The sequence below is a fragment of the Parasteatoda tepidariorum genome, chromosome 7 (assembly GCF_043381705.1).
Source record: "Parasteatoda tepidariorum isolate YZ-2023 chromosome 7, CAS_Ptep_4.0, whole genome shotgun sequence".
In the NCBI taxonomy this organism is placed as follows: Eukaryota; Metazoa; Arthropoda; class Arachnida; order Araneae; family Theridiidae; genus Parasteatoda; species Parasteatoda tepidariorum.
Window position 1 is genome coordinate 44,602,990 of NC_092210.1, and position 25,412 is coordinate 44,628,401.

The 25,412-nt window shown below is 30.7% G+C and overlaps 1 protein-coding gene across 2 annotated transcripts in view; it reads right to left on the reverse strand.

The window, feature by feature from the left end:
- LOC107452271 (Eag-like K[+] channel) overlaps window positions 1-25,412 on the reverse strand; it is a 249,174-nt gene that overhangs the window by 27,115 nt on the left and 196,647 nt on the right. For both annotated transcript variants that reach the window (XM_016068630.3, XM_071183358.1), the window contains 4 exons: window positions 20,506-20,649; window positions 13,671-13,807; window positions 5,017-5,257; window positions 247-407 (listed from right to left, as the gene is read on the reverse strand). In XM_016068630.3, the coding sequence (XP_015924116.1) occupies window positions 247-407; window positions 5,017-5,257; window positions 13,671-13,807; window positions 20,506-20,649 (683 nt within the window). The remainder of the gene's footprint in view (window positions 1-246; window positions 408-5,016; window positions 5,258-13,670; window positions 13,808-20,505; window positions 20,650-25,412) is intronic.

Consider the following 25,412-nt stretch of genomic DNA (forward strand, 5'->3'; position numbering starts at 1 on the left):
GAAGAGCCTGAAAGAAAATGCAAATTGACATTTAGACAATTTAATAAAATCAAGGCGCATTTTATAGATAGTTTTGTTTCTTTAAGATCTGCCTAGTGTTAAGATTTAATAAAATTAGTTTATGTTCTACATTTTCAATTGACCCTTTCGTGTTTTTATACTAGGAAAATGAAATATATATTTAAACAAGGCTCAAAGATTGAAAACATCAAATGCTGTAAGGAGAAAAAAAAGGACGCCACTCACTCTGCTATAGAGATTGCAGGCATAAAGGAGATCAAAAGGTAAGGCAGCAAGGAGATCAACGACGAACCATCCTCTTAAGTAGTTGATGGCAATCGAATGGGGATCAGCAACAACTTTTCCTTCCTTGTTCACATACGTTGTACGGAAATTCAGAAGAATATCTATAAGATATTTTTTAAAGTATTATGAGGAATTTCAATAGAAGTCCTCAGCGTATATAGAATTTGTGCATGTCTACATATAGTTTTATTTTAAGTAAAACACTGGTCAACAAAAATAAATTTTTATTATTAATTCTCTTGAAAAATAGAATCTAGTGCATTTTTAACACAATGTAATCTTTGAATAAAATGTAGTTCCAGAAGAATGAATTAGATCAGTAACTAAACTGTTACATATAAGGCTGTTACATGTAATTGTACTCAAATGAACTGTTACAAAAGCAATGCTGCTTCTTTTAACTTAACAACATTGTTTACCCTTTGTGCAAACAATGGTTGAAGCTGTCTGTTACGCTTAGCCAGTACTTTTGTTTATGTCTAGACAAAACCTAGATCATATTTAATATTTAAAATATAAAATATGATTTGTCATGTTTAAATATTATAAATGTTTTTCAATTTAGCGTTAAGAAATCCCAGATGTATTAGAAAACTGAACTATTGATAATTTTAAAAGTAAAAGATGTTCTTAATAATCAATTATACATCTTTATTTCTCATTTATAATTATGAAATCAATAAAAGCATTTAAAGTAAAAAAGAGAGCTTGATGCAAATATCGCTTTGTTTGAAAATAATTATTGTACTGTATTGAAAAATTTCAAAGGCCCACTGCCATTCTTTACATAATAAAAATCCTCTCTGTCATTACAAGGCTGCTAATGAAGCTTATTATTTATTTATATGGCCTAGTACATATTAAGTACAAAGTAAGTGACAAATCTTTTTTTCGCACATGGAGACATTCCTAACATACAGTAAAATCAATGTTTTTCACAGTTAAATTCCTAACTATGATTTCCTTTATTAATTTGTTAGCAAAACAACTAGAACACGTTTCTTAGTATCTACATTTAATATGTTATGTAACGTAAACGATTAGTTTGCTTCTTGTTTAGTTACGAACCCTTCTAGATTATTAGATTTGAGATGTTCCATCAGATTAAACTTAAGTAAAGAAAAAGTTTGCATATAAACGGTTGCATTCAAGTTCAGCCCTGGTCATTAAAACTTCCAACTTATCGAAAATAGGATAGATATTTTTTACTTAGCAATTTAAAAGAGTTTTCTTTAATTTCTTCGATTTAATAAAATAAAATTAAATTCTTTAATTTTTTAAAAAAATTAATAAAATTTTCTTCAATTCATAAGTGTATAGACACGCATACACGCTAGCAGATTGCCCCACTATAGCTGCCAAAGTGAACTCTACAGGATGAGATGCTGTGGCCTGAGAAGCAAACAGAAGATTAAGTTTATTTTTCTAGTGAGATTGAGTTATTACCACTCCATATTGAAGGAAAAAGTTTTTGGGCCAAAAGTTTGTAACTTGTGTTAATGCTGAATTTGATATACGTGATGGGGTTTAAGTTAATTTCATTTTCTGTATAAGGATATAGATGTAGGGTTCACACCAGCAATGAAAAGTTAGCAGTCCAATAGAATCACCTAGTTATTCATATAGTGATCCAAAAACTTAATATGGTAGGCAAACTTCGGAAAAAAAAATCGAACATTACAATTAAATAATTCAGAGTCATGGTGGCTCAGGGGATAGGGGGATCACTTCTTAATGAGGCTATGCGGGTTTGATCCCAGCAATAGCTGATCGATTCGAATTCCACACCCGGCTCTCACCGACCACGGTTCTGACATAAAATATCCTCAGTGGTAGACGGATCAAGGGTTAGAGTCTCCTTCCCGTCAGGCTAACCGTGGAAGATTTTCATGGTTTTCCTTTCCTTGTAATGAAAATGCGGGTAAATTCCATCAAAAAGTCCTCCACGAAGGCAAAATTTCTCCCAATACTTAATCCAGGAGTTCCCTTGTCTTCTGGAATGGGTTCAACATTACAAGGCTATGGAGTTGAACATTAGTAGTAGAAAACCAAAAAAATTAGGCCTGCTGTTTAACGACGGTTATAAAATAAACAAAATTACATAATTCATGTTATATTACTCATAAAAAAATATTGGTTGTCATCGACAAAATCCTGAAACTTATTAAGTTCGTAACTCTATCATGATGTCCGTTGAGATCATGAAATCATGATATGTCCGTGTTAGTATTTACTAAAATTAAGTGAGAAAAATCTAAAATCTAATTAGTAAATAGATTCAACTTAGAAATCAAAATGCTGTGACCAAATTAATTAATAAATGACGAAAACTGAAAAAGTAACTGCAAGCAAATTATTATTTTAATAATTATTTATCTAAAAAGTGTAAAATTATTTTAAATGAAGTCTAATCTAAAGGAGGAAAAAATATGGTTTTGATTGTGAAAAGATATACTGTCAGTACTTAAACGCAAAGTACGACACAATATGTAAATTTGAAATTTCAGCATTTACATTAAATTTTTTTTTTGTACCAGACACTTTCAGTTATTCCATTTGAATAGCACGTATTTAAATTCCATGCCAAGCGTAGAACAATAAAACTAGTAAAATTTTTTTTTTAAAAATGCATGGAATTTGGTGCAAAAAACCCTTTTTTTCCATTACTATTTTGTGAATTCCAAACATATTTCAAGGCGACAAATTTACCACTTTTGCGTATGATTTCAGCGACATTTGTAGAACATTTGGCGACTTGTCGTCTTGTCGCCATACTGGAGTGAATCCTAAATATAAGTGTATGGATAAGTTTAGGTTCATTGATATTAATAGGTGGTCTCGGATATTATCATTGTTTTGGATTATTTAAATATTCTTAGCTAGTAACAGTATTTAACTATCAACAAGCATTTAAAGGGATTTTGCTTTAAATGTTTTCTATACATTTGGAAGAGACCTAAATAATTCTGAAATCCAGAATTACTGAATATTATCCCAAAATCAGCCCCCCAATTCACTAAAATTGGGAATAAATTTGATTTCAACGATAATTTTTTATCCTGTTAACAAACTCAATTTCACCAAGTGCTCAAAACCTTATATTACTGACAGTAGTATCGGGTTGTAGAGGATGATCAACTTATGACAAACCATGACTAATTTTATGAAAAATATTAATTTAATGCGTTAAATAAACAAATAGATCATATTCCTATTTAGATAAAAATATTCATAACCGAAAACTCATAGAGCAACAGTTTTCTGTCCAGTCCAAATCGGGAATTTCTCCTCAACTCTCTGCACACCCTAATCTTTTTGGGGAAAAAAATCCGTTATGAAAATTTAGTTTCATTCATTAGCGTTAATCATTTTTTGACAACCAGCATGAACCAAGTCCATCAATCCGTTGGAATACCCTTACACTCGGGTACTTACCAAATTTTTTCAAATGTGGTGGTAAATTTCTTCAAATATTGAAGAAACTTAACGCATACGTCCGAAATCAAGTATTTTTAGACAAGATTTCATAGTTTGAAAAATTATAATAATTATTAATATTTCCAGCATCCCATTATTTTCCAAATGTTTATTTAAAAAACTTAGGCTCATCAGGTATCTTTTAGTCTGTCCTGTATTCAACGGGTTTTAAAACAAAATTGTAGGTGTTTGTGGTAACAAACACCGAAAATAGAATAGAAAATTTACAGCATAGTTATGATATTGCTAGGCTTTTATAAATTAAATAAAGTTGCAGAAAAAACGATGAAAAAATTATTTTACACGAAAAAAATGTTGAAACTAATAGAATGATGGCAGGTAAAATGACCATCTCGGGAAAAGTTGCCATCTGTTATAATGCTGTTGTGTTGCCATGATCACTAGTTGTGTACGGATGTAGTCAGTACTGTTTACATATAGACTTTTATTTTTGTATTATGTATTTTAATAAATTTTTTCGTTAAAAAATACTGATTCTGCCTAAATTACAGGGTGTTTCAATAAAATTCAATAGGATTTCACCCCTCAAATTCAGAGGGGTGATGAAATGAATTAAGAGAATTGAAACTTACTACAGAACACGGGGTCGTAAATTATGTTGAGAAGATGAAAATAGCATACTGCCTCTGAATCTAGAGGAGACAGTGGGTGGGAATCATTTTTACGTCTTTGTAGATTGGGCAAAGATGTCAACCATGGTCAAGTACCTAGCCCTATTTTTATGGCTCTATCTTTTAATGACCATGGTAGGACTGCAACGGTTAGACAGGTTCAATTCTGATCAATCCTCGTCAGACGACTCGTCTGAGCCGGTCCTCTCTCAGAAACTTCCCCACCCCAATAAATGAGAGGAGTTTCAGCCACGGCAAATTTAATGTGTACCTTGCTGCATGCACAAGCCAGTTGTCTTGTCGGCCACCAGGATTTAATTCCTTAACCCATGCTCTCCAACTAGGGGTACATAAGCACTATGTGTTTGTATTATGCGAATAAATTTAAAAGCATAGTTAAAAAACACTTTTAGGCACTTTTATGATGACGAGGAATTTTTTGTTTAACTCGTTATTCACTAAGTCATGAACTGTTACATATTTTTTGTAAACAAGTAAATTACGCAACCATCTTGAAAAAATTCGTGTCTGTTTTGTCTGTTCGAAATCGATAAAATGGATAGTTTATGAAAACAAACGATCTTTATTGCTTTCAGCTTACCAATGATAAAAATAGACTCCATAATCACATCTGTGATGATTGTCTTGTTAAATAAAGGAGCCTCGCCCGTGTCCCGGAAAGTGGCGCTGTAGGGGACGACGATTGCCACGTAAAACGTTCCAATGAGAATCAACCAATCCCAACACGTTTTGAACAAACCGTAATGAGACAGAATAAAGCGAGACTTTTCAATTGATTCTGCTTTGTATTCAGGCATGACAGCAGGACGATGGAGCAAGTTCTAGAAAAAGGGAGAAAATACAATTAAGTTCAAAATATAAGCTAAGTAAAAATGGCGCTTTCCCGACACTCAATACATTCAAAAAGGTTAGGAAACGAACAATGGATGCTGTTATTTTGGTTTGAATTAATTTAAATGCATGACCGTCTCAAAGAATTTCATTATTCAAGGTAATCCTATACAAAGTTAAAAAGGCATTATCAATGTTTATTTGGCTGTTCGGGAAACCTAATCGGATTACATTATTGTTGCCAATAAATTTAAACTCTTTTTTTTTATCCCTAAGTCTTGGAAAGAATAATATCCTTTAATGCAATTCGGGGCTTAAATGCAATTTTTGTTTTAAACTTTTAACTAAGTACATTTTAAAAATATTGAGTACACTCCGCGAGTTTAAAAATGTCGAGTTAAACAAAAATAAGGATATTATTTGAGAATAATATTCAGTCAGGCGTTGTTAAGGATTTGAACAATAGCAACTATGTAAATTAAACTGCAATATCCTCTTCAGTAAAAGGTATATGATTGAATTGAAAAAACTCTGAGTAAATATTCTAAAAAGGAAAACAAAAGTTGATCGATATTGTATTTCGTTAACTGCTCCAGAATGCTTGCTGTAAGTTTTGTCACATACTAGTTAAAAGCACGATATTCTAAAGCTTGAATCTAAAGCTATAGTAGCTCCAATAAAATGAAATGTTCCATTCAATCTCCAAACACACTTTTTTTTATGTTTTTATTCGGCAAATAGCTTGTTTTTATTTTCCCCCAACAATTTCGTCTAGTTTATACCTAAATTCTTTGCATAACGTATCAAATACATATATCTGTGTGTTATCGAAATTCGTATACTAAATTTTTTTTTGTCGTATGCCTGTTTAGGCAGAGGGGGTGCGATTGTTGTTGTTTTTCAGTGGCGCCATCTATGGCCGAGAATTCGACTTCTGTCACACCATTCACACAACCACAAATCCGTGCATAGGGCGGGTCACATTCACACACCTTCACACACACAAAGGAGAAAGGACACTGAACACACACAGAGAGAAAGAAACATTCATGCTTTGCCCGGGATTCGAACCCAGGACTTTTCTGATGCAAGGACAATTCCCTGCCCCCTACACAGACCGGTTGGCGTATACTACATTGATAAAAACAAATAAGCGATATTATAATTTTAGTTATAAATTGCTGAGAAAGAAATGCACTGTTAGAAATTTCTTGGAAAAAATAATTAAATAACAATTTATTTAATTCTTATTTTACCATATTCAGACAAAATAGTCAAAGAACCACAAATAAGACGGTATTCAAACTGTTAAATGGGAGACAAATCATTTATTAACAGCTTTAGCCTAATACATTCAAACATTAAAAATTTTATCGAACCAACCTAATAAAGCTAGGTTCACCTAGTAAAGGTACTTTGTTTCTTGCAGCTGGGTACATATTATAATTAGCGCTAATTTGTCAATCTGATGACCGACAGAGCGGAGGTTCGATTCCCAGTGTTAATACCACAATATTTATTCCATTCCCTTCAACATATAGAGAGTTTGCAATGTCATGCACTTCCGAATTTGTCACTCTGCATATTTAGAATATGATACTCTCATTCTCGCATAAATGACAGCATCATAAAGCAGCTTAACACAATAAAGCCTAGTATTTCCCATCTCTTACGAGAAGTGAACCAACCAGATACGCTATTGAAACACATTCAGTGGTTCATTTAATAAAACACAACTCAACCACAGTCAAACTTCAATACCCATTACCTAATGAAAAGTCTAGCTAAAATGTCCAATTAAATATCTTTTTTATGGTTTTTTAAACCACGTTAATTGCAAATGATTAAAAAACCTTTTAGTTTTGTATTCATGATATTTTAAGCATACTAGTTGTAAACAATTTCAAAACCGTAGAGGTAAAAAAATTTTCCGTAATTTTAGAATAAAAATTCTAAGATTGTGATTTGGTAACTAATATATGATATAAGGTCTTGTAAAATTAAAAAAAAAGAAAATGAAAAATAAATAAGTAAATTATATTGTCGATATTTTTCGGTAAACAAAAACTATTCGCAATTCGTGCATCTTAGACTGATAAAGAAAAATTTGACTTCTCGAATAAAAAAGGGAGTTTCAATTAATGGTGTGGTTTCTCCTCATCGAAAGCAATATCGCATACCTAGGAGGCATAGAACCAATGAGGGACTGGAGTATTCTCCACTCCCCTTCTCAAGAAGAGAACATTCCAGCAGAATTGATTCTGGGTGTGATAAGCGATTAGCTGCTCTTTTGAGTAAAATGCTCCAAGCATGTTCTGCTAAGCGCGCATTTGAAAGAATGATTGAATTCATTTCAAGAATTTCTTCGTTGAAAAGGAAAATTTTCACTAGCTGAGTGTGATGTGGCCTAGCTTTACAATCCACTATAATGAATTCATTTCTGACTATGGCAGTGTAAGTGATTACAATAGGTCTAAGGTATAGTTTGTCTAAGCTTAGAACTCCTCCCGCCACAAAGTCTGAAGTCGCCTGGTGCTATGGAAACAAGAATGGCCCATTTTAGGGAGGGTAGCTTCACTCTAGGACTAACACAATAGACAGAAGAAAGATATTCCCTTTCTTGGTTTTCCGAGTCGAAACCACTCCAAAACAGTGACCCCGCACCCCTACTTGAAATAGTCAAATCGTTACCATAGTCACCGCCACAGGTCCAGACGAATGTCTGGGGAAGTTCCTTATTTTAAACAGGTCCTTTGAGTCCCTTGTCTTTTGAGTTGGGTTCGAAATTACAAGGTTACGGAGTTGAACAACGTCAGTCGTCATGTTGGCCCGAATCGTGTTGGCTGTTCAATTCAGTTATAAAATTAAATACATCGAGAATGAAAAATTCAAAACTGTAAAAAAAGGCAGATTTATTCAGAGAAAGTACGTTTCAGTATCGAATTTTTTAACTTTAAATATTTTCTGCACCAATTAATCAGCATATTTAAGGTTAAGCCTTCTAGCCATTTAGATTGAAATCAAAGAGATATGCATTTTTATATCACCATGTCCGACATAAAATTCGAATATAAATCATTTTTCTGATGGAAAATAATTTAAAAAAAGAAAAGCAATTTATAAATTTGTATTTTTTTGTATCAATTACTTAAGACACAAAAATTATGTTGATTAAGAAGATGTTGTTCATTAAATTGTGTGTCAGAAAAAGCATTTAAAAAATATACACGCATGCATAATTTTACTTACTCATTTTCTGAACTATTTAAATGATGCCTCATTTAACTTAAGATTGCTTAACCGGAATGGAAGATAAAAAAAAATTATAAAAAGAGAATATTACTTAAGGAGCAGAGAATTTTTAAAAAAGAATAGCTTTTTTAATTTTAAGATTTCTGAGAATTAAGAAAGATATTCACTTTTCCGCCCCAATAGCAAGATCCTTTCGAGACATTTTTTGGAAGCATAGTTGTAGTTTAGTATAATTAGTTATAAAAACTGTGGGAAGCTGAAAATTGTAATAATCCTTTTAGTTTACTTCTAAATGAAAGGATTAAAAGTTTGTTTTTCCTTATTTAGTGAGCTTTGGTCTTGCAGCTCGAAAATGTTGGCCTTTGAGATTTTAGGAATAACAAAGAAAAAAAGAAAAGAAAAAAAACTAATTTCTTTAAAATAAAAAATTTTATACAAAAGAATGTCTAACACAAAATTCCACATCAATTGAGTAGTTGCTATTTCCAATTTTTTCTGAAAACTTTCCCAAAAAATTCCTTTTTATTCAAATAATTAACAAACAAACAATAATTTCACAAGTCTTAAATGGTTACTATTAATTTTGAAATGTAAAAAAATATATGTATATTAAAAGGACAACAGCAGATAAAAAAAAAGAATTCTAGTTCTGTTTTCAAAGGCATAAAAATTAAATGCATACTTGTTTCATCCTTACTTTTCATCCTGAAGAAACAAAATGTGTCCATTGTGATCATGGAATTGTGATTTTTTTAGAATTAACTGGAAAATAGTTTGAACATTAGTGAAGTTAGTTTGAACATTAATGAATGGTTACTTCTTACATTACATTGATATAAAAAAACGAGCATTAATTGGTTAACACATTGATCTTATTGACATTGCTAAATTGTACAAAACCTTTCTGTTAAGACATAAAAATAACACGCAAGAAAAAGAAATAAGTTAAAAAGAAATAATTGTTTCAAAGTTTGAAAGAAAAGAGGTATTTCAGCTGAGTCATGTGAATGTTTGCAAATTAAATGAATGTTAAATAGCCATTTGAAAAGTATGAGTTTTGGTTCGGGTTACTGATTCGTACTTGTACATTTTGATAGCTCACGATTAATGCTGTTTGTCAGTATTTTAACCGATCATAAGCACTTGTTTTAGTGGTATACAATATTCCTCAAACAGCCAGAGGAACGAATTATTAGATGCAATTTTATAGTTAGTAGGTTCTTAATGTATGATATTTGAGGTGCTAAGATTGTCGTAAGATATCGAATCGTGTGTGTAAATGAGTGTGTGGAGCTCTAAAAAATAGTACACGTCTACCTATATAAGAAATAGCACGTGTTCAACCAGCAAGTTTCTCCAGCTAAAGTAAGTACTAATGTAATGCCAAACTCTTTTTTTAACGGCAGGCAGTAAACTTTCGTTCTTCACTTCGAAAGATGCCGGAAGTGTTGCTAATTTAACGTTACCCAGTGGGCACCTGTGAACCAAAGTCACAGAGGCGAGCAACATTACCCACGCCACATTGCCGCAGATACCCATTAATAGGATGGGTCACATTCACACATCACACAACAGAGAACAACACACAGAGAGGGAAACATCCATGCCCTGAGCGGGATTTGAACCCGCTGCCACTAGCGTCACAGTCAAGCACGCTGACCGCTCGGTCACCTGGCCGGCATGCCACATTATTCAATTTTCAATATTACATTGTTGCCCCAACAAAAATGCGTTTTGTTATGTTTGCTAAATTTTTCATGTAAGCTCAATTCAACATTGAGTCTATTGAATAGATAAATATTGAGTCCCTATGATTGCATTAAAAGTATGCAAACACTATATTTTATAAAAGTGAAAAATGGACAAACGAAATTGAATTTGTGAAATACGAATCTTACAACAGTTATTATATAAATGCATGTAAAACAAGTAATAATATGTAACAAAAATTTTAATTAAAAAGAAGGATATTACGCAAAATACCATTTTTAAAGTATAATCTAGCTGTTTATCTTAGATAATGTAATTTGAAAATTCTGTCTCAGGATTTGCATCTTTACTTTAAATTAGAAGAGGCTAAAAAAACTTTTGAGCATGTAAGGATATCAACCTTTCTAATACTTGAGTATATTGTGACGTATTATATGCTTGTTAATCCTACCTTTTAAAATTGTCGAAACGGATAGCTTCAAGTAAACTACATAATGCAATATTCTTTTTTCCATCAACGTAGTTTTAATATACGATAAATTCATTCTGGGTGTTAAAAATCCAAATAACTTCATTAAACATTTTTTAGAAACTTTTCAATTAAGGGAAATTTATTTTAATTAATTTTCTCATTATTTGAATATTGAGAGAGTACCGGTTGGAGTAAAAATTTTATAATATAATACATTTTTAAAAATTGATTTATTGCAGTTAACTTTGCTTCCTAAGCCCTAAAAAATAAATTAATATTTTAATATGATTAAAAGACAAATGATTCATTGCTGTTGAAGAGAAAGGCAAATAATCATTTATTTATATTTTGGCTGTTATAGATTAATATAGCATATAGGGAGGTACGGGGGTTATCCAAAAAGTAATAGCTATTGAGTCGGATTAAAAACATTTATATTTATCAATATTAATGAATCTAAGAAACACATTAAAATGTTATAAAATCGGTTCCTCTTGGGCGATACATAGTTTAAAGAGGTTTTTAGGAATCGAAGATGTTGTGGTAGGCTTTTTTCTAGAATGTCTCATAGAGCCTTGATGTGAAAGTCTTTTACTCAATCTATTGTTCCGGCACCATGTCTTTTCATGGGTGTTTTCAAGTTCGAAAACACAACATTTCAGGAGCCACACCAGCAGTGCTCAGCGGTATCCATCACATTTTTATGAAGTTTTCCTATCGATTGAAAAGTCTCCTATTTGGCGAAATGAATGCCTGCGCCATTAAAATGGTTTTAAGTTCAAGATTTCTGTCATGCTCATCCCATTTATTAGCTTTTCATCGGGCTTCACCACTGACTTTTTCAGAGCCTTCAGTCTCCGTTTGTCTTTGCATTTTGATTGACCGCTATCAACCAAGTCCACGTAAGATAGAAAAATTCTCACCTTGGACAGCCAAGCTTCACACGAAACTCGCTGTATGAGTGCTTCATGAGAAACGGAAACGACTGTAGTTATTCTCTGGATGAATGTTGATAATTGAGCACATTGCAGCATGCATCCACCGCATTGCAAAATCTGCGAATTTACGTTTTTGGACAAACCCTGCGTATAGCTCACTCCACTCAACCGTGGCCATGAACTTAGCCCCATTTTTCAGTAATCTATCTTTTAACAGCCATGGTAATAATGCTACTTAATTTTAAACTGCGACGTAAGGTGACATGGGCAGAACTCGAGCTGGTAGCCCCGGTCTCCAAACTTTTATTTTACAACCAATTTGAGGACTTTCAGCCACAGCAATTTTAACGTGGAGCTTGCTGTGCGCACTCCGGATTTATAGTTTTCTGCAAGGATCGAACTCACACTCGGATTTTCACCGATGGAGTGAGCGATATCTTCTCGATTGCGCTACCGGAATGCTCTCAGCACATGTACAGAAACATTTAGAGATATATGTCCATAACAAGTGGTTTTAATAATTATAGTAAATATGCTCAAGTGGGTTGAATAAACAGACTTATAAATAGATTTTTAGCGACTTATGTAAATATAAGGTTTATTCAAATAAAAAGTGCATGCGTGGGATTGCTCCAGAATGACTAGCCCCTCTTCTGAAGACGGATATATAGGGCGGAAAGAGGTGTGCACTGCATGTGGCCTTCAACAGTGAAAGTTGTTCGTGGATGAGGAAATTGAAAGTAAAGCCGTGCTATAAAAGAATGCATCCAGATGACAACAACGATGGATTTCCTGCCCCTAGGGGATACTGTCAATTTAACACAATGATTTAATTCTCTGACAAAACTACGAAAAGCGATCAAAAGCAAAGGGCCAGGCTTTCTTACACAACAAGTGATTCTTCTACATGCAATGCCCGCTCTCACATGTCCTGTGAAACTCAGACAACTTTTCAAAATTTCCGTTAGGAAGTGTTGGAACATCTCGCGAACGATCCAGATTTGTCACCCTGTGGCTTCTACATCTTTGGGTCACTTAAAAGAGCATTAACAGGAGACACGTTTTCATTCGAACGACGAAGTGTAGGAAGCTATACAGGACTTTCACCAGAATCAACCACAATCTTTCTACAGAAAAGGTATAGACATGCTATCTAAACGATGGGATCTGAGTTACAACACTCATGGCGATTTATTTTCATTTCCAATAAAGGTATTCTATTCATTCAACTTTTTCACTTTTCATTTGGGCAAACCTTATACCATATAGTTATGGTACACTCAAACCAATATTAAGGGTCACTTATAAGTAGAACAACTAAAATGTGACAATTACTATACATTACTGATTACACTATGTTATCGTAAACCTATCTCTCGATTTTGTCTAAGTATTACATTTGTTGATTTATTTAGTTTTTCAAAATTTGATTTAATTTCAAATTTACGATAATCGAATTACGATTATGATCTTAATCTATAGATCATTGTTGTTTGTGTTCAAATGTACAATAATTGCAGACACCTTTCAACGATATTTATTCATATTTTTACCAAGAATTTTCATAAAAAGACGGTTGAAAAGATCGATATAAAAAAGCGATGGTTTGTTTTAGAACTATTTTTATTGCCATGTGACATTTTTTTCATATATTAGTTTCAACGCTTAGATTTTAATATTTCGGTTTCCCTAATCATTGCACGCTCAAAAAAGTTATGAACTTCAATTTAAATCTATATTGAGTTTTGAAGGTGTCTAAAGTGTATTAAATAAGTAACTAATTAAATTACACGTTGCGTTAATTATTCTTTCTAACGTCATTATTACATAGGTGCGATATGTTGAACATTTGAAATCTTTTCATGAAAATTTGTCAAAAATAAGACTAAGTTCCGAATGCGCGAGAAATCATAATAGGAAAATTTTTTCAATAGATACTCATTTCAAACATTTAGTAGTTAAGCATTCAGATTTTGTTTGTAGAATAAAAATAAAATATAAGCATGGAATTATTTTTGTTCTAATTCTTACATTGTTTAGCTTAAGCTTGGATTTAATTTTGTCTTGCTTGTAGTGCCCTGAGAGCTGATAAAGAACAGCTCTTGATCTTCTTCTCTGATAGTGGTTGCTGGGCAAACATCCTTCGATATCCAAGTGATTCTCTGTTTCTGCAAAGAAATATTCATCAATTACATTGCTGTTTTTTATTGTTCTTATTAAATTATGACTCATTGTTTCACGATTAAAAGCGTTCAGGTTAGCCCGGAAAGTATAACATTTGTTTATGCATCACACAAGTTCATGATCCATTTATTTTTCACTTTTAAAGTATTTTAAACCGTTATAAATGAAGTAAATAAAATATTTTACAGTTTTATATTCAATAAAGTACATACAAAACAGTATTACTATTTTGTATTGAAAGAAAGAATTTTTTTATGTGTGTGTTACGCTGTGAGAAAAAGAGGAGGCTTACACGGGAGATCCATTAGGGATAAAAAAGAGCAACGTGAGTAAAGCACAAATAAAGGAACAGAAAAGGACATACTATAGTTTCGGTTCCATAAACAAGAACCTTCCTCAATGTCTAAACTCAAAAAAGCGTGAAGGATTTTGTGTTCAAACATCAAGAAAGGTTTCTGTTTATAGAACCAAAACTATAGTAACTCCATTTCTGTATCTTTATTTTTGCTCCATTAATTTTGTTTTATTTTACACACAAATGCAGTGAAAATTGACTTTGTAACTGGAAAAAGAATTGTAGATAAGAGAAAAACTTTTGCATACATTATTCTCTCTCCTTTAAATCTTAAATAACCAAAGAGTGGTCTGGAGTTGACCCCAAGACCCGCATAAGGTCTATGTACCATCCCCCCATAAAAAAATTGGGGATTTGTGATATGGGATCTCATTTAAGGCTACACAGTACCCTAAAATTCGCAAAAATATGCAAAAAAATATTTTTGCATTTTTGGGTGGCTAATGTGGTTGGGAAGCAAGTTGAAAAATTTTGCATCTGAGATCTAATTAGTTTTAGAGATATTAGGATTTTTCCGAGTTGTGTCAGACTCACAATTTGACAAGCGAGGGGGCGTGGTTAGTTTCGTTTTCTTTTAAATCTAATTTTAAAACTTTTTTTTTCAAAAAAAGACTTATTTTATTTCGATGATTATTAATTTTCACTTTCTCCAAAAGTTATCAAATTTCACTTTCACTTCTAGAAGCATTGTTGTTTATTTATGTTCGGTGTTTGATGGATGCGTTCTAAAGTTGTGTTTTTACTAAATTTTTATTTATAAAAAGTCTTTTTTAAGACTAATATTTTTTAATTTATAAATACATTCGTAACAGAATATTTGTTATACTTGATTGACTGAATATTTATATAATTATGCTAGCTATTTCTTTAATCCTATTGCTTTGTTTGTCTAAACCAATGTTACGTGTATTTTAGCCGATACAGGTTACATATAAATTTTAAATGTGAAAAAATATAATACTATTAATATTCAAGTAAATTAGTGTTTTTGGACCAGCAATAAGTTTGTTTATAATATATTAAGAAAGTAGGACTGTACAAGCATTTTTAGTTTTGGTTTTATGGTTCTCTTTACTTTAAATGTCATTTTCTCAGACTTTCTTTTTTGTTGATGCCACTGTTTTCGATTCCCTAAGGCTTTTTTCCCTTTAAAGATAAAGCCTTGAAATTTTTTGTAGAAACTTTTATGTATATACAGACCAAAAGTTAGTATGGATTTCAGTGTGAGATGTATACATTTTTTTTAATAAAAATTTGAAGTTGGAGTTTTTAGAATTTTCGGGTTTTCCACGTGTTTAGTAACGATAAAAATAATTAAGATTCAACTAAGTATCAGAGCATCAAATCCATACTAACTTTTGTTCCTAATAATCTAAGATATTTATATTATTTAAAATAACTGAAAAATTTTGAAAATTAAAAAAGTTATAAAAATTTAAAAAAATCTTGAATTTTTTAAAAAAATTTAAATTTTTTAAATTGTGGTTTGTCGATTTCCCTTTTCTTTTTGAAAATCAGTTTAATAATATAATACAAATGAAAATCTATTATTACTTTTAATATTACAGGCCTTAAAAAATTTTTTTAAAAAAGGGTACCGTGTAGCCTTAATCAGGTCATGACTTAGTTTTTGGGTGAATTATTATAATTTAAATATATTAATATTTTTTACGGTAAATTGCAACATGTGATCTCTTTAGCTGGAAGAAACAGATGTTGCAATGCAAGAGAAACTGGGCGGAAAGAGCACATAAGAAAAAGATACAACGCTTACCGTGAATAATTTTTTTATTGCTTTTTCATCATCATACCTGGTGGTAAGGGGTTTCAGCGTAGTTGCAAATCATGTAAAAAAGTACTTTACGACGGAACTAAACTAAGTTCAATAAATATTTAACTTTTGTTTAGTTATTATGTAATAGACACTAAATTTTAATTTGGTTCGTTTCAATTTAAATTCAACTAATAAATGTGTAAAACTTATCAGGTTTACGTCTTCTAAATGTCTAAATTACAAGCAGTAAAACTACTGCTAGTTTTTATAGTTGCAAACACGAAAATTTGGGAGAATGTTTCAGTATATCATTAGTTTACCTTGCAATGTGTTGAATGTAGGACAAAATACGATATTTAAAATAAAAGCGTCTTTTCTTTATTTAGAGTTAAACTATTAAAACTGCTAAAGGTGTAGCAATATTTTGTGATGGTGTTTTTTAAAGCATTTAATCGGATAAAACTTTTTATAAAGTGCAACAATTTCATAGATCTGTTTACAACAAATCTGTTTGAAGATCTGAAAATTGTTTTTAGAACTTTTCAGAAAAAAAAAGTAAATTAATAAATAAATTAAGATATTTTGCCAAGCAGTTTTGAATACAATAAGAAACTTTCATAGTTGTTTTTTTTTAAAAATATAATCTAAGATAATTTTTAATTTTTTTGGAAATTAAAATATACCACATTATAGACTCGCACTTAATAATTACCATACACCAACAAATATTTTGACTCATTAATTCGATTGTCAGAGGAGTAAAACTAAACTGATTATAAAATTTCAGCTGTTTTGTATAAACAGCGAAGACACTCTGGCCGAGTCATCTCAATGTTACACTAAATGTGCGTGGAGGCAGCGAGTTGGAATGGAAACGGAACTCTGGATGTTTCTATGTGGTGTTAAGGTGGCCAAACGTCCACAAATCTTAAAGACAGTTCTTGAATTTCATCGGTTATCCTCAAAAACATTCAAAAACTTTAAGGACAGAAAACTATTCAAATTTTTAACACGTTTTCTCAAATGTCTTAAATTTTCTCCGAAAACATAGGCAGTGAAATGTAAAAAAAAATCACTTTTTTAAGTAAGGTAATTTTGTCTTACCGAGAACACAAACGCAAAGCTAAAGCATAGTGCAAGACAAACAGATGAAAACGTCATATTTGTCTTAAATTAATTCTAACAGTTCTCATTGATCAGGTAGGTACTCATTCATTATACATGATTTCAAAAGCAGAATATCATATTATATTTCAAAACTGCTTAGTGATGAAATCAAGTGTGATGAACATGTTTCTGGACATGATATTGTTTATGAATTTAAAATTTTTTTTTGTTGTTGCATGCGCGTGTGTATAAGTTAATATTTTCCATAAATGTATGGGTGTTTTAAATCGTAAAGTTTTTCGAGGACAATCCTCTGATTTGTCCTCAAATCAGGGTTTATAAATCACCTTACGTGATAAGCAACTCTAACTTGTGCTATCTATCTGTTCTTCAACTTGGCAACGGCTTCTAAGCTTTACTTTGTATTAAGCTCATAAATCTGCATATGTATGTGCAACTATAAATAAATAAATAAGAATAAATTGCGCATCGTGTAGGTACCTCCTTTGTTAGTACTGGTTAAGAAAATGCTGGTTTTAAATTAGATTATCAAATAAATTGAGTATTTCAAAAATTTTTTCTCTTAAAAAAAAGATGCGGTTGAAGTATAAATAAAAAAATAAGATAAGAAATAACTGGAAAAATGGGGCTTAGGAAAGAAATTTTTTTAAACACCACAAATTGACATCTATGCCTCTTATATAAGATTATGAGATAAAAGAAATAACAAAATCTGTTTATTGAGGATGATAAAAAACAGAAATCCGAACTCTTACAAAATACTGTAACTTCCAACATAAGAAAAGGAAATTTAGCAAAAAATTATTTGGTAACTTGTAAGGCTTTAAAATTGAACTCTTTTCTTTTTTATTACGTTTATTTAAAGTTTGCCACCTTTTGTGCTATGTCTACACTTTAAAATTATAAAAGTAAAACAAATGCGTCACGTTGTGGAATTGAGGGATAGTTATATTTCAGGAAATACATCTAAATAAATACTTATCGCAAATATTAGATTAACATAAATAATATGTGAACTATATTTTTTGTGTTTTAGAAGTTCCTTCGAAAGAAAAGAAATGCCTTTTTTTAACCAAGAAGTTAAAAAAATTCATCTTTGTGTTTTTTTTAAACGGGCTAGAATGGCAATTAAAAGCCTATTAGAGTTAATAGCTTAAAAAATATAAGGAAGCTTAGACTTTGCAAAAATATATCATCAAAACTTTCAGTTGATTTTGTTGTTTGTTGGAAATAGTTAAACAAAAAGCTGAAAAATTCCACAAAAAACTTGCATGTAAGAGCTTTTATTAAACTGGGATGTTGCTATTACCATAAAAATAAACTTTTATTTCTTATTTAAAACCACACAGGAATATATAAAGAGTTTTTACTCTAATGCTGAAGCATATAAAAAGAGATAGTTTTCTTCCCAATGGGATGCGAACGGTCTCAGCGCCACGTTTCGCTGAAAAGCTTAACTATTAATTACAAAAAAATTGAGTTTATTGTTTTTTTTTATTATTTTTTTCATGGAATTTATGAAGCTGTTTGCAATCGTTTGATTATTTTTTTTATTTCCACAAAATGCTTAGATGGAAATTCTTTGAAGACGTAGTTTGTTAACGAAGACATAAGTACATTTTGTAAAACAAATTATGATTTAAATTTCCAATAATTTTCATTGTTCTTAAATTTATTTCAAAGTTGAATGAAATGCTTATTTATATGGATGACGTGCACCATTTATACTTTTTGAATAAAGAATAAATTTCGAAAAGTATTATTAATGTGGATTTTTCCTTTTCTTTTTTTAATATTAAAATGAATCATATGACAAATTAAATAAATAGGAAAAAATATGACAGAAACATCTTTTACAAATAATCGAACTAAAATAGTAGATAAATGATTTAAAATTGATTAGAAATGTCCTTTTCTCCAGAAAAATGCACGATATGAGAATAATTCTAAATAAATTCATGGAATTCTATCTTTTTTCAATAATTTTCATTGAAATGTAGCAAGAAAAACACAATTTTAAAATTAAGCACACAGGTAAATAATTCATTCGTTCATGCTATAAATATATTCATCATTCATGATATAATCTCACAGAAGTAGGCAAAAATATGACAGGAACACAAGAGAAGTGATGTGATGACGTCAGAATAGATTGTCCGTAAATATTATAGTTCATGATTAAAACAGAAAGTTTGATTGTTTTAAATTTAGTAAATGCCAAAAATTATCAATGCAAATTTTTTTTAAACATGACAAACAATTATTCATGCAATTGAACTATGACAGTATAAGAACCTGAGAAGCATACTCAAAATTTAAAAGGAAGTAACTTCGAAATTTAAAAAAAAAATTAAGAATATTAGATGAAAATAAGAATGCTTGATATAATGAGATACATAAATAGTTAGGGAAGAAATGGTAGAAAATATGGTGAAAACAATGCTGATATTTAGGAATGTTCGAACAAAATTAAAAAAAATCGAATAAAAATCTTGGTTGAATAAAGAAAAATTCAACGGTACTAGATGAAATGGATGAAATAAAGATATGTTTAACAGGACTAAAGTTATATTAGCTTTTACAATTTTTTTTCATATTTAACACGCTGAATGCCTCGCTATTTTTACATGGCTTGCTCATCTGGCCACGGTAAATAACTACAAACTAAATTTGCAAATATTAGACGGATTTTGCTATTTTTTTAGAAGGTTTAGCATGACATAACTGACAAAAGTGGTGAATAACATAAGCCTACGAATTATGTTGAAATAGTGGTGGATAAAAATCTACTAAATTGAATTTATTAAACCAAGAATCACATAAACTACCACTTTAAAATATATATTTGCTGTCCCGAGCAAGTTGGCATCTCTGAATATGTATGGCACCCCCAATCTATAATAGAACTCTTAATCGATAAAATAACTTCTTTAAGTAAATTTTGAATAAATTTTCTGCAATTCCTTAAAAGAGTAAATTTTATAGTTCTATATCATGTTATACGCTGTCAGTCAGCTGTTTTTCGCGGCCTATGTGAATGGTCAGTGTCAGAGCAAGCGGTGGCAGACGCAGCCTAAATGTAATTTCAGTGTCAGCCATCGGTGGTTGACTCAGCCTAAATGTAATTTAAGTGTCAGCCACCGGTGGTTGACACTGCCTAAATGTAATTTCAGTGTCAGCCACCGGTGGTTGACGCAGCCTAAATGTAATTTCAGTGTCAGACACCGGTGGTTTACGCGGCCTAAAAGGAAAGTCTAGTGTCAGCCACAGATGGCTGACGCAGTGCTCAACATGTTAAAGCTTTATTTGTTTCTCTTTAGTTCGAATTTATCTACTTTGAGTAGTTTTATTTGGATAAATTTAAATTTCAATGCAGTTTAGTTTTAGTTTTTTTAATGATTTTGATAGACAAAAAGTATTCAAACCATTATCCTCGCCCTCATCGTCCAACTCCATTTCTGCCATTTTGTTCTTAGTCACATCCTTCGTAGACACGAGAAAAAGAACATTTTCATGCTTCTCATTCTTTATTGGAACGATATCTAATAGGCACCAGAAAGGTGTGGTAGCTAAATTGAATGATAAAAAATCATTATAAGAGATGATAAAATCATTTAAAATTGCTCATTTAAAAGCAAAAATCCTTACCAGTTTTTGTTTAAATCTCTTTAGCCAAAAAGAAAATAAATAAATAAATAAATAAATAAAATAAAAAAGCCACGTATAAACAGAAAGGTGTGGTAGCTAAATTGAATGATAAAAAATCGTTATGAAATAAGATAGAATTATTTAAAATTGCACATTTAAGAGCAAAAATCTTTACCAGTTTTTGTTTAAATCTCTTTAGCCAAAAAGAAAATAAATAAATAAAATAAAAATGCCACGTATAAACAGAAAGGTGTTGTAGCTAAATTGAATAATAAAAAATCATTATGAAATAAGATAAAATTATTTAAAATTGCACATTTAAGAGCAAAAATCTTTACCAGTGTTTGCTTAAATCTCTTTAGCCAAAAATAAAATAAATAAATAAATAAATAAATAAATAAAATAAAAAAGCCACAGTTTAAACTTGAAGCAAAGCCATGAAATTTCTAACTGTAAATACATACCATCCTGCAATAAAGAAAAAAAATCTGGTTGAATATCTTAAATATTTTAAAAGATATTAAACGTTTTTGAAATCGTCAGTTAGTTGATTTTTAAAAAAAGTTTCCCCAATTTCAGCAAAGTTTCATAAATTCAGATAATGCGGCATTGGAGTAACTTTTTAAATGCTAAAAAATTAAATCACAAACGTATTTTAATTTGCGATTTTCAGAATTAACATTGAATGCACTGGCAAAGAATGTCTCTTGATATAATGACTATAAAAATATAATTTTTTTGAACATTTTATTTATTCATTCAGCATACAATAACATAAATCATTGATGAAAACGCCAATAAAAGTTTTTAAAAATTAAATACGTGGTTCGAAAAAACGAATACTTTTGCTTAGTTAATATTGTTGCTATACTTAGTTAATATAAAAGAAAGAAAAAAGAATACGTGGGTGGATAAATTTTTACTTTCCTCCAATCACAGAACTGATTCCCATAAATTACAACTTTTAAAATTTTGGATTGGTAATATAAACTCTATACTAATATAATTAAAAATAATGTAACATTTCTGAATAAATTTGTACTTTTCGTGCAATTAGTACTTTTTATAATTCATTTAAGGGATTCATAAATATTCTCCTGTTCCCAAACAACTTGCAATTTTTATGTTAGATGAAATTGAAACAAAAACACAGCATAAAACAGTTCTGGAGCAATTATAAATTAGTAAATATAGAGATGAAAAAATAGATATTCAACGAATCGGTATTTTGTTGAACATCTCCTGAGATTCAATAACGGCAAAAAATGCTATTTTTACTTCAAAATATGTATCTTAGAAACCCTTTAATGTCATGAAATATTTTTTTAAAAAATTCAGTTAATTAAACTTAACTTACTTCCTTAATATTTCTAATTATTTAATAAAATAATAATTATTTTAACATTTTTCGTTTGCATTTTATTGGATGTTTTTACAGTGTATTTATGAGCAGTTTGATCATGAAACAAAATCCACTGGACTCAAATAAGTAGATATTTAAATGTCATAATGGTTACTTCAAAGGAATTTCTTACTTTTCTCATAATTTCGCATTGTAATTAAAAATTTCGCCAATGAACTAAAATCTAATTTCCGTAGATAATCTCTTTGTAAAGACTTACAAGCAGAATTAGATTTTAAAATATTATTTTTGAGTAGATAAAATTGTACCGAGTGCTGTCCTATACATTAAACAATGGATATTATTGAAATTTTAGTTGTCATTGTTTTTTACATACATATACATAAATATTCCTCTTCATTCCGAATTGAAGCATAGGACTATTATTATAGTTCTCCACCTCACTTTATTCATATATTTTGCCTCGTTCCATCAAGACTTTCTTATTGTTTTCATTTCACTTATAATCGTCCTGAAAAGCTATCAATGACATAAATGTGACGAGAATGACTGAAATTTTGAACTTAAAACCGTTTTAATGGCTCAGACATTCATTTCGCCGAATAGCAGACATTGCCAACGATAGGAATGATCTTCCTCTTTTTCTTTTGCCCCGAGGGTTCCAATCAAGAACTTCTTTTACTTTAAGGTTCTCAAGTTTACGTAGAGCATCACCAATCCATTTCCATTTACGTTTTTAAATTTCTAGTTCAATTGGTTTCTGTTTTGTTTCTATAAGGATTTTTGCGCTGCAAGTTTTATGGAACCACTTGATACTTAAGATTCCTTTTAAACTGTTGTTAATAAATTCTTGAAGTTTTTTCTTGTTATTTTTACTGCAGAGGCAAGTCTCTGATCCATAGAGTAGGGCAGATTTAACATTAGTATTGAAAATTCTAATTTTTGCTGGATTTGTTTTGTTTTGTTCTTTCAGAATTTATTAGAATAGCGCAAGTACTATTTGGCTTGATCGCCAAATTCGGCTATTTGGATTGATCGGACTTAGTTCAATCTATTTAGTATATCTTCATCAGTTCCTTCTCTGTTGTTAATTATACTTCCTAGATACGTAAAACTGCTTACCTCCTCTAGTTTGTTATTTTCTTAGAACATGTCATTTAATTATTAGGATTATTTTTCAATATTTTAGTTTTATTTTGATTGATAGTAAGTCATATTTTCTTTGCATCTGCGTTTGAAATGTTTGTGCTTGTTTGCGTGTCTTGAAGAGTTTGTTTCTCAAATACGAATTTGTAAGTCTTTACAAAGCGATTATCTACGGAAATTAGATTTTAGTTCGTGGGTCGAAATTTTTTATTACAATGAGAACAAAATTTGAAGTCATTTATCAAGCAGGCATTTATCAGGCATTTTATCAAGACCTGGGTTTTGCGCACAAGGCAAAAATAGTCTAAAAGTTGTGGAAAGCCCATTTTGCAGATTCAATCTCACCTCAAAAATTAAAAGTCACATTGAGGACTTGCGACTTTTTGTCAAAAATCTCAAGTGATGTTCTAAAGCCATTGAGCCAATAACTAAAATAAAAATGCCACATGACTAAAAGACATTATTCCTCAAAATCATTATTATTATTATACATTGTTGTTTTGTTGGCAGTTAATCTGTAGAAGGCACCATTGAAAGCAGTTATTATGATTGAGCTTCCTATCTATCCTTAAGACTTATGGCATTTTTTTTTCTTTTTTTGGTAATTTACGGTATAAAAAATTACCTTCTAATTTTGGTTCTAAAATTCAAGTAGTTTCGAAGATAATTGAAATTTTACGAGTGGAGGCCGTCTCCAAATTTGACATTTCAGTGGCGTTTCCTTTCTGAAGCATTTTTAAAACTAGTTTTAAAAATATTTTTATAAAAATATATTCCTTAGATAGATCAGTTATTAACTTCAACTTTCATTACTAGTCTACCTGATATTTGTTTTACGTTCGATGCTATGGAGTTTTTGATATCTTATTTGATTTTTTATATTGAAAAGAAAAGTCCCTTTTTAAGGCCTTCAATTTTTGTCGTTATCAGTGTTTTCGATTTCTTAATGTTTCTTTTTCTGCTAAAGATAGAGTTCTGGAATGTTTTGTTGATACTTTCATATATATGTGCTTTAGAAGCTTGTAAGGAGTTTTGTATGACATCTAGGAATTTTTTTAATAAAATTAAAATTATTATTTTTAAAATTTTCATGCATTTATGGAACTATGTTTTTTTATACTTTTATTTTGAAACTTAACGTTACAAAAACATTTCTTAGGATTTAAAAAAAGAATTGGATTTTTAAATTTGTACAAAAATTTGCTTAAAATGTAAGTAATTTGAAAAAGTGATCAATACTAATTTTTTGATATTTTTAAATAATGGCTTGTCAAACTGATTTTTTTTTATTATCAAAATAAAATTTTATAGAGTAGATAGGATGCCCTATCATAATAAAAAATGATTTAGCATTGCAGTTCTCAAAATTATTTTTCTGAAGAAGGCCGTGTGGCCTTAAATAAATCGAAGTCTTCTAAGAACACTGTAAAAATGGATATTTAAATATCACGAAACCTTCTTCGTTTTTGATAAAATCATTTCCTTGTATATGCTCCGAGCAAAAATTTCGTCAAAATGACGAAATAGCCATCGTCACTTCTTCGAAGAAACGAATTAATTCACAAATAAAGAAATTTTTTATCATTTAATTTTTTTCCTCCAAAAAAAAAAAAGAAAGAAAAAAAGTACTATGACGCCCTTGTAGTGCTTCATGGTATTTTGGTTTCCAACTGACGGTATTGCTGATAACTCTTTCGTGGGCACCATATAGGTAGATTAACGTCGTCCCATCAACGCAAGGACACACAGATATAAATTATATCCATGCCCGATTCGGAACTTGAACCAACACCTCCTAGAATAAGGAAGGCCTCAGCACGGATCAAATTAGTAGTCCGATGTGACGAAGTTAACTGCGCAGTTGATGAAAAATAAGAAAGATGTCATTACGTTCGGGGTACTGAGCTGCGCAGTGGCTGAAAATACGAAATAAGTCATTACGTTTGGACTACTAAAGGATATTTATAAGGATATTTATGGTAACCCGTGCAGAGGCCTACTCTTTTCTAGGAGGTGTTGCTTGAACGCGGGGTTTTCCTGGTATGAGGTCAATTCCGTGACCACCATACTTCGGCTTGTTTCGTCATTCTAGTTTTGATCGTTTTGTTTTCATTTTAGTTAACAATCATCCATAATGCACTGAAAGGATGTTCAGAGTTAAGGTGACATTTTCGT